Source organism: Castor canadensis, chromosome 6 (genome assembly GCF_047511655.1).
Source record: "Castor canadensis chromosome 6, mCasCan1.hap1v2, whole genome shotgun sequence".
Lineage (NCBI taxonomy): Eukaryota > Metazoa > Chordata > Mammalia > Rodentia > Castoridae > Castor > Castor canadensis.
This window is the reverse complement of record NC_133391.1, coordinates 42,346,191-42,360,236: the sequence shown is the minus strand read 5'-3', so window position 1 is coordinate 42,360,236 and position 14,046 is coordinate 42,346,191. Positions and strand designations below refer to the sequence as shown.

Genomic DNA, 14,046 nt, shown 5'->3' with positions numbered 1-14,046 from the left:
TTACAGACATTTAAAAGAGTGCAGATTGATGGTATTTATACATAAACAGCCAGTAGAACAATGGGACTGGAGAAGAAGTCCAGAATTAGACTTAGTACATATTGAGGTTTTGGATATAATAAAGGTAACTATTTCAGATCAGCTGTTTGCATGGATTTTTAAACAGGTGGTGTTGAGGCAACTGGTAGCCATTTGGCAGCTAGTCACATAATTAAATAATTTTACTTTATTAATTGTATTGTATTAGGCACACTAGAGTTAATCTTTAAAAGATGACAACTCTGCTCCTCTTGGAACTTATGTCCTATAAAGACAGCCCAACAGTGGTAAATAAACAATAAATGTAGATATTAAGCACACACACATTGTGTTGGTAACTATTTATTTTTACAGTGCTGAGGAAGGCGGTCAGGGCCTCATATATGCTAGGCAGGTGTTTGACCACTGAGCTGCACCCCTAGCCCCTGTGGATATTTTTAATCTCTGTATGTTATGTTTTGACATCTTGAAAACCTTTGTGACTGGGGAGAGACTGCCCATCCCCCTCCCAGCCTAGCCAGTTCCCTCTACAGCAAGGGCTCAGCCTCTGAGCTGTAAGCCAGCCAATCCAGGCTGATGCCTACTCTATCTGGTACCCCGGGAGGGGATCAGGCACCCAGGTGTCACCCACAGCTAAGAGCCCACCAGAATTAATCACACCACCGGACCTGCACTGTTGCACATGCCCGCCTGCCCTGCCTTCCCTAGGCACTCCAGTGAAGGCTCTGGCCTGAGCTCCCTACTCCTGATCCTGCCCTCCTCCCTGCAGTGTGGCCCATGTGGTGACTCTGGTTTCCGGGACCTGTGAGTGTAGTGAGTTTTGTTTCCAAAGCCTCCTTCCTGGGTCTCCTCCTGGCCTCACCTGCCTGACCATCACGTAACAGACCAACCTGCACTCAGAACACTCACACACAACTTTGGAGATTGCATTCAGGCCATCACTTGACACTTGAATATTGTCCCCCTCATTTTGTTGGCTCTTCAGAATCTACATGTTCTTCATGGCCTCTTTAAACAGGAAGTTTTCATAGATCTCTTTTCTCAAATTATTTTTTATGCTGGACTCCCCAGGCTTTTTCTATGTAGAACTTACTTTGTTCTTCCTCATTTGGCACAGTTCAGTCAGCTTCTCCCACTATAGTATAAACTAGTTGAGGTTAAAACAATGTTCTGTTCATCTTTATGCCCCTAAAGTTTTATAATGCTGACATGAAATGCAGATGTTTAATCATTGAATATGCTGCTTTTCTATAAAAATCAAATACATGTTGTAAACATAATGTCAATTGATCTGTGAGATAAATATTAAAAGAAACTATTTCTTCTTCCATTAATAGCCACATGACATAATGTAACTTACTAGAAGTACTGCCCTATCCTGGTCTAAATCCTTGGTTTGTCATTACCTAGTTTATGAGTCCTTGGAATCCTCAGGCATTCCATAACACCATCTGGGAACACCTGCCACAGTAACAGTGTTGTTTCCTGAATGCTTCCCTGCCTTTTCTCATGCTCTTCTGTCCCTTCTTCACCGGTCCAGATATGATCAGAGTTTCAAGCCCATTTCAGACTCAGTTAGATGTCTATGCCGCTATGAACTTCTGTTGCATTGTAGAAACTTCCTTCCATCTCTGTTGCCCCCCCTCTCCTGCACATAGACCTTTTAGACAATGTGGAGACCATAAGTAAAGTAGGCCTGGTGTAAGGAAGGTGGGAAGTGGAAAGAGGGTGAGAAAGGAACAAGAATGCTGTGGGAAGTGAGTCTCCATGATTGGGAGGGTTTAAGAAGAGAGTGGATAACTGCATAGTGTGTTGTCATGAAGAATTTCACTCCTCTGGATAAGTATCAAACTCAGACTTCTGAGATCCTTTGTGCTTCTAGAATCCTTTTTTGTTTGTTTTAACTTTTAAACTATTTAAAAAAATTTTAATGGAAAAATAAAAATTGTATTATGGTGTACAACATATTTTGGTACATGTATGCATGATGGAATGACTAAATCAAGATAACTCACCTATCTATTTACTCCATACTTGGCATTTTTTGTGGTGAGAACACTTAAAATCTGTGCAGTTTTCAAGTGTACAGTTCATTGTTGTTAACTAGTCACCATGAGATGCAGTAGATCTCTTGGACTGATTCCTTCTGTGTAGCTGTGTGTTCTTTGTCCAATGTCTCTGCAGTACCCTCAGCCTCTGAGAACCACCATTCTGTCTCTGCTCCTAAGCGTCCTACTCTTTTAGATCCCACACATGAGTGAGGTCATGTGGTGATTGTCTTTGCGTGCCTGACTTATTTCACTTAACGTGATGTTGTCTAGGTTTGTCCATGTCACTAATGAATGGATTTCTATTTTTCAAAGGGCTGACAATGCCCCATGTGTGTGTGTCTGTCTGTCTCATGTGTTCTTTATCCACTCATCTGTCGGTGGACACCACGGTTGGTTGACCCGCATCACGGCTGTTGTGACTCCTGCTGCACTGAACACAAATGCAGATGTCTCTTTGAAATGCTCATTTCATTTCTGTGGATATGTACCCTGAAGTGGTATTGCTGGAGCTTATGGTAGTTCTACTTTTAGCTTTTTAAGGAGCCGCACACTGTTTTCCCATAATGGTTGTGCTAATTTGCACCCCATCCACAGTGAGTGCACAGTTCCCTTTTCTCCACATCACACCCACATTTGCAGCTCTTGTTTTTGATAAAAGCCATTCTTACTGGGGTGAGTGGCATCTCATGTAGCTTTGTCCCTGATTAGTGACATTGAGCTTCGTATTTATTTATTTATTTATTTGGAGTGTGTGATGCTGGGCACAGAACCTGGACCTTGTGCATCCTGGGTGGATGATCTACCACAGTCACACCTCCAGCCACACATTTTATATACTTGTTGAGCATCTGTATGCCTTCTTTTGAAAAAATACCTATTCAGATTCTTTGTCCCCCCACCTTTTGAGACAGGGTCTCACCAACTAGCCTAGGCTGGCCTTGAATGAATTAATGGTTCTTTTCTGAATATAGTAGTGACTTACCAAATTCAGTCTTTTTTTTGTGTAGTAGTACCAGGGTTTGAACTTGGGGCCTCACGCTTGGTAGGCAGGCACTCTACCACTTGAGCCACTCATCCAGCCCTAAAATGTAGACTTTTACTGTTCAAAGAGAAAATTCCAAAAAGTATAAAAAGCAAAGAATACACACACAGAGAGACACAGTGGAATACTATCCAGTCATCAAAGGGGTGAAATCCTGTCATTTGTGACAACATGGGTGAATCTGGAGGACATTATATTTAGTGAAATAAGCCTGGCACAAGAAGGTAAATACTGCATGATTTTAACTCCTATGTGGAATCTAAAAATGTAGAACTCATGAAAAGCAGAATAGCGGTTATGCAGACTGGGGAGGGGAGGGAGAGTGAGGGTGCAGAGGCCGTGGATGAGCACAGTGAGGAAGGAGCAATCAACCCTGATGTTCTGCGGCACAAGGACGTAAGCATAGGAGGGCCGGGTGTGCTGGTTACCTGATGGATTATTGCAGTGTCCACGTCATCAGAGCGCCACGTTGTGCCTCAGCTATTATGTACCAATCCACAATCTAATTAAAGGAAAATGGTCTGTAATCCCACAACCCAAAGACGCTTATGTTTGTATATATGTGCACATATGAAATGACATTCTTTGGTGTAGTTTTTGAGGTTTTAAAGAAATCTTCAGGTTCACTGTGAAGAATCCGTTATACACGTTTTCAAAAACCAGGTTTTTTCCAAGTATTTTAAAATTATTTGGGTCCTAAGAAGCATAGAAAAGTAAGAGGTAGAGTATCGAGCAATTTGATATCAAATTTACAAAGCAAGGCCTCCACATAGTAGGCAATTGTGACATAGAAAATAACTCCTAGAGACGCCGTTTAAGCAGAAAAAGTTTCCAGCCAGGCATGGTAGCACAGCCTATAACCCTGTTACTTTGGAAGCTGAGTGTTAGAAGCCAGCTTGGGCTCCATAGCACAACCCTGCCTCAAAAAAAAAGCTATCTGAGAAAAGCATAACAAGAGTTAAAGAAAATGTACAGAAAAAGTCATTTATTGAAAGTAAACATTCCTTCCTCTCTTCTTCCTTTCTTTCTGTAGGACCTTGTGCTTACTAGGTAGCACTTTTCCATTTGAGGCACACCCCCGGCTCTATTTTGATGTAGTTAGTTTTTGGATAGGATCTTGTGTTTTTGCCTGGGGCCAGCTTTGGACCTGGGACTACGGGAGTGTACCACCACACCCAGCTTTTTCCACTGAGATGAGAGTCTCACTAAATTTTTGCCTGGGCTGACCTTGAACGATGATCCTTCCAATCTCCAACTCCAAAGTAACTGGGATTACACACGTGAGCCACCACGCCTGGCCTCTTTTAAAAAGCAAGTGGAAGTTAAAGGCATTTCATGCTGTCTTAGGCTGTAACCTTGTCTTTCCTGGTCTTGACTATCCATGTCATTGGAAGGCCTGGCCAGTTGGCCCACAAAACCACACCATTCACCTAAGAAGGATGAGAAGTAACACTTTATGATGTAAAGTGTCTTCACATCCCACTTAATACTAGTGCCAAATAGCCAGGTAATTGACAGAATTCTTGGAAGAAGTTAGTTAGACATTTGTATGGTTGACCTTACAAACCTAGGTGCACATCCTATAGACTTAAATTGGGAAGTATTCCCCAATAACACATCAGGAACCTTGGGTTCCTGGGTGAAGAAACTGTGCTTGTAGCTTGTTCCAGGTCAGAGGCAGTGGGAGTGTTTCCAGGCTGAGACCTTGACTGTCCCCTTGACTAATGATGCAAGTGGTACTGTTTTTATGTTGCCTTTTTTTTTTTTTTTTTTTGGAGTACTGGGGGGTTGAACACAAGACCTTGAACTTTTGAGGCAGGTGCTCTACCACTTGAGCCATGCTCCCAGCCCTTTTTGCTTTGATTATTTTTTTAGCTAGGATCTTGCATTTATGCAGCCTGGACTGTGGTCCTGCTTATGCTTTCTGGGTAAGTGTGATGACAGGTGTGTACCACCATGCCCAGTTTTTATTGGTTGAAATAAGATCTCAAGAACTTTTTACCCAGGCTGGCATTGAACCTCGATTCCCCCTGATCGCTACCTCCCCAGTGTTGGGTCACCACACTTGGCCCTGTATTGCTGTGTGTGTGTGTGTGTGTGTGTCAACAAAGTAGACAGCAACATCACTGCCATGCTCTTTGCTCTGGGCCTGCTGTTTTGGCAAGCACATGGATGACTAGGTTAGTGACAGTGGTGAGTCCACATATGAAAATTCTCCCTATGGCATTCTCATTTGTAGTGAGTAGACTAGGACACTCAGATCTGAATTATTCTATTTATGCAGGAGGTGAGGAATTCAACAAAGGTGATGTGAGTGAATTGTTTTTAAATGAGTGCTTTTGGTATGTCAGCCAGAAAGCTTGAGCTGTTCGGGTGGAGTGTCTCCAGCAAGTCCCCTGTAAGGTCAGGGAGGACAGCGCCTACCCCAGTGCAGATATTGAAAAGCATTAGAACACTGGATTTTAAAACTACTCCTTCTTTAGCAAATATATACCTTCTAATTATCCAAGCATCGAAGACCATCTGGGCTGATGCTGTGGTGATACTTTAGGGCACCAAATTGTGCGAGTAAGAAAACGTAATTTGAAACTAATTTATACCCAAATGGAGTTCATACCAGAGATGTTTAAGGAATTATCCTTTGTGTGGGAAAACATATCCAAAAAAATAGCCATAAGAAGCAAGAAGATATGGTTTTTGAAAAACACTAACACTTTGACACCAAAAATGAAGTGTTTGGGTTTTTTTCCATTTCAGTGTAAAACCTGTTCTGAGCCAAAACAGATAACCAGTTCTGCCATCTGTGACAACCCCAATGTCATTAAACCAATCCCAGTGAAGCCCAGTGACAGCCAGCAGCATCGGGGCCTACAGCCCAGCCAGGTATGGGTCCTGCTTCCTCATGTGGCACCTCTTCAGGGTTCCCATGAGCTTTTACCCCAGTAAGGGGAGGGAAAGGGCCTGGTGCTGCTGAGGGGCGCAAAGTAAGTTCAAGAAAACCAGTGCTAGATTAGAGATTTTTTCAGTATTGACAACTTAACTGTTCCCTTGGGGCATTTGGCTTGTGTCCTTAGGAAATAATGATTTTTAAAAATAACGGATGATAACATTGTCAGAGGTGACCAGTGTTACCATTGGGTTCATGTTCTTCTGGGTAGGTGGCTTCCAAGGCCACTGGAGTCATAGCCGCCCTATCAGCAAAATGGAACAGAACGGTTCAGAGCACCTCCTCTCTCCAGGGCACAGTACTGGGGCCTGGGCATTTGGCATGGCCACAGCTTTGGTGAGTGTGGGGAGGAGTGGTGTAATACCCTGCAGATCTGAGGACAAGAGGCTACAGCAGCTTTTGTACAGGTGTGTGTGGACAGTATGTCCTCTACATGGTTCAGAACAGCACAGTGGTCATGAGGCTTGCTCGCAAGCACATACTCAAGTCCCATTTGTGTTGTGTCTGTCACTTCATGACAGTCCTAATTAAAGGGCTTCTCATGGAATCAGTTTAAATCTGCTCTGAAAATGAACGTGGAGGCCAGAGACATAAGACTAGCTACTTGAAGTTTGATATTGACTTTTTCAACAAAGAAGTCTTCTGAGTTCTTTTAGCTTTCTTTTTATTGCCTTCCATGGGAATTTTTAATATATTTTAATAGAGAAACCAGCATGGAACAAAAAAAACCTGAGTTTTTTTTTGGCTGTTGGTATGAAGTTTGAACTCAGGGCCTCCCACTTGCTAGATGAGCACTCTACCACTTGAACCATGCCCCCAGCCCTTTTTGCTTTAATTATCTTTCAGATACAGTCTTGTGCTTTTTGTGTGGGGTCAGCCAAGGACCAGGATCCTTGTACCTACAAGCCTCCCATGTAGCTGGGATTATAGGTGTGAACCACCACACCTGGCCCTTCTGATGACTTTTTTTTTATAGCCACTGGTATATAGGCGAAAAGACCAAGTTAGATTAAATGACATGTTTCTTTCCAGCTCTGTGAAAAGCTACCAAGCATCTGAAATCCTCCTTTCCCCGTGTTTTCCCAATACCTCTTGTACTCTGCAGTCTCAGATGGACTTCTTGTTGTAGAGATAGTTTACCTTGTAGTGACCATTGTAGTGGTGCCCATCTGTGAACCCCAGGCCCCTCTAGGATCATATGCCTATGATCAATCAATCTATTGTCAATCAATAGATACTGAACTATAACAACTGTCTTGGGGTGGGAGGAGAGAATGTTGTGAAAATACTTGGCATTAAAAAGGTCATACAGTTTTCAAGTTCATAATTTTTTCATCTTCTCTAATTGATCCTTTAAGTCATCAGGTAAGTTATGTTTTGTAGCTCCCTGTAACCAAATTGTATGTGGACCTATTTATAATATCTGTTTTTTCCAGACTTTAGACCATGAGTCCCGACACTTATCCTTGACAGCTCTGTTTGGAAAGCATGACAAAATGCCTTGTCAGGGGACCATGGAGCCCCCACTGATCCCCCAGCAGCAGCGGCAGCAGCAGGAGAAGCTTCCTGTTCGGCAGGGAGTTGTGCGCTCCCTTTCCTATGAGGAGCCCAGAATGCCCTCACCCCCTGTGGAGAAGCAGCTCTGCCCAGCCATTCAGAAACTCATGGTCAGGAGCACAGACCTGCACCCACTGTCAGAGCTGCCTGAGCAGCGGCCCTGCGAAGCCGATGGCACCCACCCTATGGGGGCAGTTCTCTCTGGACCTATCCAGCCTGGGTCTCCGCAGAACATCAGGACTTCCCATGGCACACAAAGTGCTTCCAGAACCCAGAACCTACTAGAGAAGCTCCAGAGTAGCCCAGGGGCAGTGAACAAGTACAATGCTACTGCACCAACCCCTGCCAGCCCAGCTGCCCTCTCTGCTGCCATCCCCACAGCTCCACAGCTGGGGTATTTCAATGGCCCCTTCCCACCTCCACGAGGACATCAGGCTCCCGGGAAGGAGCAGTGCCCACTGGGGAGCCCAGCGCTGCCCCTTCCTGGTGGTCAGGCAAGCAACCCTGGGGCGCTCCCCCCTCAGGAGCTGCTGAGAAAGCTCCAGGCTGTGCAGCAGGAGCAGCAACTGCAGGTGGCCCACCGGCCGGCCTTGGCAGCCAAGTTCCCTGTGGTAGCCCAGAGCTCCAGGACAGGGAAGCCCTTGGAGGCCTGGATCAGCAAGGCATCCAGCATGGAGAAGCAGGCTCCTCTTCTGCAGGTAAACTGGGGAAAAACATATTACTGTAATGTAGCACCATTTACTGTCCACGTCTATGCTATAGGGACCTTGTGTCACACACACTTCTACTTAGAAAGGGCCAGGGACCCCTCTCTGTGTCTCCATACCTCTTGTCTCACCTCTCTTCCCTGGTGGGGAGAGCCTGCTCAACAGTTGGGGACCACCACCCTCCTTTTAGGGAGAGTTTGTAGAGTTAAATCCTCAAAATGTTGTAAGGGCTGAAGACCAGCACAGACATGGAACAAAACCCTAGTCTTTGACTATGGAAACTTCAGTGGTCTGCTCTAAGATCATTCTGTAACCCAAACATCTGACTTCTTGTTTTTTACTCCATGGCTAGTTATTGCTCTCTCATTGATTTAATGAATACTTAAATGACCTAATGGATGCTGAGCACTTCCCACATTGTGTAGCATTATGCTGCACAGTGATGGAGAAAACAACTCCCTACTTCTACAGAGCCCGCAATCCTGTAAGTTCTTGGACTTAACAGAAAAAACACATTAATGGTACAGCCTGTTCATTGACCTCTAGATCATCAGCACAGGGAGATCAGGGAGCGATAGATGTGCAACCCATCTCCGCCCTCCATGCACAGACTGCAAAGGGGAAAAGCAATTTCTAGAAGCATGTGTCCTGCTGAGAAGATGGTTCTCTACCCACCAGTGCCTGGGAACAGAGAAGACCACAGGCTGTTGGCCATCTGCCTCTGGTGACATCTGGAGGTCTGGTGGGATCGTTTTCCTTCAGATTCACTGAAAATGCGCTGGGTTAAAGATCCTAGTGTTCTCCCCACGAGTTACATGTGACCTCTTGCCGTGTAGCTCCTAATAGCTCCTCGGGAATGTTTCACTTTTTAAAAACAAAGTCCATCGACATGTGCCAAAGTCTGTGTGACAGACCCTGAGTCAAGGTGTTCTCATTTCTTATGTATTAAAATCCTACATCTGAGTGCTTCTCCTGTGGAGATAATGTGTATAATATACCCTCTCCTTCATTTCCATGTAGTGTTGTCCCCATTTTTTAAAATGTCTGGGTTTTTTTTCCCTCTTTGATAACTTAGAATGAGAAAATCAGGTTAATAGTCTAACTTAAATTTCTGCATACATAATTTTTTTTGCAGTACTCACAAATGTCAAGAGCCAAGTAAGGAAAGTGTACATTCTGTCAGCCCACGCTGTGCTCTTGTTAGCACTGCATCTCCTCTCTGAGGAGCGGCAGTGCTCTGGGCCTCTCCTCACATCCAACAGGGAAAGTTAGAGAAACAAACAGCCTGCCTTCCTCTAGGCCAACTCCTGCCCCGAGAGATGCCAAGGGACTGACGCTAAAATTACTGCAGCTTGTAAATTATGGGCTTCTCTCCCCTACTCACGAGTTCCTTGGAGTATTCGGAGGCTGAGAAGTAACATTCCTTCTTACCTGAGTTAGAAACACATGATAGCTGTAGGAGTCAGTCAGTTGGGGATCAGAATGTCATTGCATAACTGGAAAAGCCACAGAAAAACTTGGTTTGAGGTCTGTCATCCAAATGAGTGAGACAGACTCACCAAACAGGTCACAGCAGCACAGAGTGCCAGGCAGCCCCGGGCCTGCCCCACCATGCCAGCCTGGAAAAGCAGGCAGGTCACCTAGGGAAGGACCAGAGGGGTGAACCCCAGAAATCACGGCCCCTCCTAGTGGCAGCAGAGGGCAGCAGGCCTGCTCTCCCAAGGTCCCTCTTCTGGGAGAGCCAGGGCAGCACATGCAGTCACTCACATGGGTGGTTGGACCTCAGGTTAGAGTGGTGGCCAGCTATCCTGGGTAAGACCAGCAGTCCTAAATGCATGTTGCAAAATAATGAAAAAAATCTCACCCGGAGGTCAAGTTGTATATGCAGTGGCTGCAGCAGTCAGCAGAGCTGACTATTCCAGGTGCTTAGTAGCCACCAAGGAGAATACTCAGAATACACAGAGAGTGGAGCAGGAATCAGTTGTCCTGTGAGCCCTTCCCACCTAGGGAACCAGGGCATAGTTAACACTTACCTTCCCTGTGAGCTGTGAGCCCTTTGAGCAAGAGGCCTCTTAATCTCTGTGTCTCTGCTTTTAGTGGGTCACTCCTTAATCCTGCCTTCTGTGTCTGCCTTTGCTGTGAGCAGGTCATCTCGCCACAGTGCATCCCAGCTACAGTGGCTCCTTCTCTGCTCATGTCCCCCATGGTGTTCACACAATCCTCCTGTGCCGCGCAGAGGGAAAAACAAAGTGGCCTTTTGCCTCTGGGAGGCCAGGAACCACGAGCTGCCTCCCCTGGCCTCCTCCTACCCTTGAAGAACCCGGAGCCCTCTGCCATCACCTGCAGCCCACTCACCAGGCTGCAGCTCCAGGAAGCACTGCTGTACCTTGTCCAGGTAGGAAGGCAGCCCTACCTCTCTTCTCACCTTACCAACCCTCCACCTACTGTGATGACTGTGAGATACAGGCTCAGCTGGCCACTGTCTGCCTAGTACTCCAGGAGCACAACAGCTCACCCTACACCCTATCCCCATGGCTCTGGCTCTGAACTCAGCCAACCAGACAATATTTAGAATGCTAATTATGGCTTTGGGTGTCTGAACCCTTCAAGGGATTTGTAATTGGGAGGACTGACTAAGGCCTCCCAGCTGTCACCTGTCAGGAAAGAAGGAAGCATGCACTGATGACAGGGCTGTCACTGAGGGCACTCTGCCACAGGGTACCCAAATAGAGAGCACCCACCATTGGGAAATGGTCGTGAGGGCCACTTGGGTGAGCCATAGTCCTGAGCTCTGCAGATGGCGAAACAGAGAGGAAGCAGGCAAGAAGGCGAGTGCCAGGCATGAGGGCTATAGGCAGGGTTACAAGTGGGTTTGAAACCAGCTAATTAGGGCAGGATGGAATGACAATCCTCCTTGTCAGCCCCTTGCCTCCCTCATCTCTGTGAAATAAAAGTAATGCCAATGATAGCTGGCACTTAGAGCTTTGAGCTGAGCACTATTTTCAATCCTCACACAAACCTCTATTAAATCTCTCCTGTTTTATGACAGGACGCTGAAGCCAAGTGACTGACCTGAGGTTACACAATCAGTAAATAGCAGAGGTGGGATCCCACCCTCCCTGGCTCCAGAGTGCTCCTGGCTCCTGCCATAGACCTGGGAGTCATGTTAATAACATGAGTATTACAGGGACTGTCCACTGAGCTAGGCACAGCCCACCATAGGTGACAGGCCTTGGAAAGTGCCAGACTTAGAGCCCTTAGTTAGGAGAGTTGGGAGGCTGTTGGCCTTTAAGCTCAGGTGGCCTATGGAGCAGGCTGTGAGAGAGCAAGCTAGCCTCAATCTATTTGTAAAACATTTTTTAAAAGATAACAGATCTAGAAATAGGTAGTACCAGAAGTAAATTGTTTTACTTTTTTTAATTTATCAGGATTAAAGTTTTTCCCACCCAGTTAAGCTATTCATGATAAATTCATGAGAATTTAGAAAAGTCACCTGTGAACAATGAAGAAAACAGCCCGTTTTAAGTTTGATTCTTAAAGACCTGTGCTTTTCCTGGCTTGTACCGTTCAGATTACATTGTCCCAGGACACTACACCTTGCTACTTAGAAACTCATTCCCTTCATTCTTTGCTTCTCCATGTGGCCTGGATGGCTCTTCCTGCCTCTCTGCTAGAAGCCACTGGGCTGTCTGTAGTCCCCTTTGTTAGCACACAGTGTCATGCAGAGGGACTTTGTGGTCACTTTGTAGGAGGAAGGGATAACATCTTTCTCCTCATTGCATGACAATGATTCTAACTGTGTTTGTGTGGCACAAAGAATGAAGGGAAGATGTGAAGTGCAGGTGAACTGCTAAAGCTTCAAAGGCTTTGAGTGGGAGGAAGAAAGAAGCCTTTTGCATTCAGAGACAAGAAAACCCCTGATTAGACCTGGGTTCTCTCTCAGCCCTTAGTAGAACCTCCCAGTCAGCTGCCCACTTGTCAAGGCCAGAAACTTTCCACAGCTCATGGGAAGAATTATGATGGCTTTGATAAGGTAGCAATGAAGCATGTTGTGGGTACAGTCCTAATTAATGCCCAAGACAGCACGTACACATGGTGGGCTGGACTTTTAAGAACTACCAGCATGGTCCTAATCAAGCTTTGTGACCTAGATCATCTCCTCCCCACCCAGCTTGGTGTTAAGGACCTGGGTCTTCACTGGCAGATCCTGCTTTTCATGAGCAAACCTTGTTACATGTCGTCACATGGCTGGGCTGCCCAGCTGTGCTGTGTGTCGTGAGCACTTGCCACTCCACATACTGACTGTCAAAAGCCAGCAGCTCTTCCTCCAGGCCCCCTTCACATCCATGTATGCAGGAAACCCCGCAGCTGCAGCACAAGCAAGCCGAGGTGAGCGTCTTAGCATCCAGGGCCCATTCAGCTCCGAGAGAGGAAAACTTGCTTTCTGCCACCCAAGTTATGGTGCCTTGGGCCTTTTGATTTTGTTTTCCAGAATGATGACAACTTCTTAAATATAATCTACGAAGCCTATCTCTTCAGCATGACACAAGCAGCCATGAGAAAGACTATCTGAAAGGGAAGCCTGGAGACGGATTCCCAAGGTCCTTCTGGAACTCCAGCCCAGGAGTGTGGGGACCCAAAATGTTTCTGCCTTTTTTTTTTTTTTTTTTTAAAGATGGTACTGTGAAGTAAAATGTTTTTGCATAATCCAGTGTCTTTTGTGTTTGGTTTTTAAGAATCACATTCATCAGTATTCCTGGCACTAAGAATTGAGAGGGTAGGAAAAGTCTGCTGGGGTCTCTCCGTAAATGCTGAGGTCATTTTTTCTTTCTCTCTCTTTTTTTTTTTTTTTTTTTTTTTTTTTTGCAGTACTGGGGCTTGAGCCACTCCACCAGCCCTTTTTTGTGATTTTTTTTTTTTTGAGATAGGGTCTGGCAGAACTATTTGCTCTGGCAAGTTTTGAACTTCTATCCTCCTGATCTCTGCCTGCAGAGTAGCTAGGATTACAGGCGTGAGCCACTGGCACCTGGCTATGTTTTCTTTAAAGATGTATGGGGCCATTTGAAGAAGACTCAGGCTCTCCATGGAAAAGGCTGTTGTCAGAGCTTAGTGTCTTTATTAATAGCTCCTGGCACACTCATCCATTTCCCGGTGCTGGGCTCCCTGTGCCGTGGCTCATGCGAACCACCAGGGGGCAGTGCCGTACCACAGTTACCTGCGAAGACTGCTGAGCCTTTGGAAGTCAGGAGGACTTGCCGGTCAACATTTCATTTAGAAAAGTTTAGTTGGCATGTTCCCCAGCCTTTGGAGGGAGTTATTTCCGAAAGCTTCACAGTTCATTTCTAGGCGATAGCTGTTCTGAGAGCCAACAAACAGCCCCAGTGTCCCGCGACACTTTGTGTAGCCCAACCTATGTTACTTTGTTTGGACCCAGGGGCAGGATCTGCCCGCCTGTGCCTCCCGATGGACGTCAGTCATTTTTAGCAACATGCGCTGAGGGCGAGGTCACTGCAGATGGCAAAGCCTTAGCCCCCCTGGACAGGTAGCGCCACAGCAGTTTGATTTCTGCGCTCTCGGGCATCAGTGCTCAATCTTGGAATTGGAAGGAGGCAGAGGAACACGTGCCAAGCTGTTCACCTGAAAGGGCCGTGTTGGAAGTAGTGTCTGCTGAGTGTTAAATAAATAAATAAAGCCTGCATCTCT

The 14,046-nt window shown here is 45.9% G+C and overlaps 1 protein-coding gene across 4 annotated transcripts in view; it reads left to right on the top strand.

The window, feature by feature from the left end:
• Dcp1b (decapping mRNA 1B) overlaps positions 1–13,148 on the top strand; it is a 44,420-nt gene extending 31,272 nt beyond the window's left edge. The window contains exons 6-11 of one of the 4 annotated variants that reach the window (XR_012448923.1): positions 5,890–6,015; positions 7,516–8,334; positions 8,890–9,080; positions 10,490–10,738; positions 12,515–12,732; positions 12,836–12,945. Coding sequence is in view for 1 of the 4 variants with exons in the window: in XM_074076412.1 (XP_073932513.1) it covers positions 5,890–6,015; positions 7,516–8,334; positions 10,490–10,738; positions 12,836–12,916 (1,275 nt within the window). In the remaining 3 variants the exon portion in view is untranslated. Of the gene's footprint in view, positions 1–5,889; positions 6,016–7,515; positions 8,335–8,889; positions 9,081–10,489; positions 10,739–12,514; positions 12,733–12,835 lie in introns of all 4 variants that reach the window. The other 3 variants (XR_012448922.1, XR_012448924.1, XM_074076412.1) reach the window with 3 other exon arrangements.
• Positions 13,149–14,046: the final 898 nt, after the last annotated feature.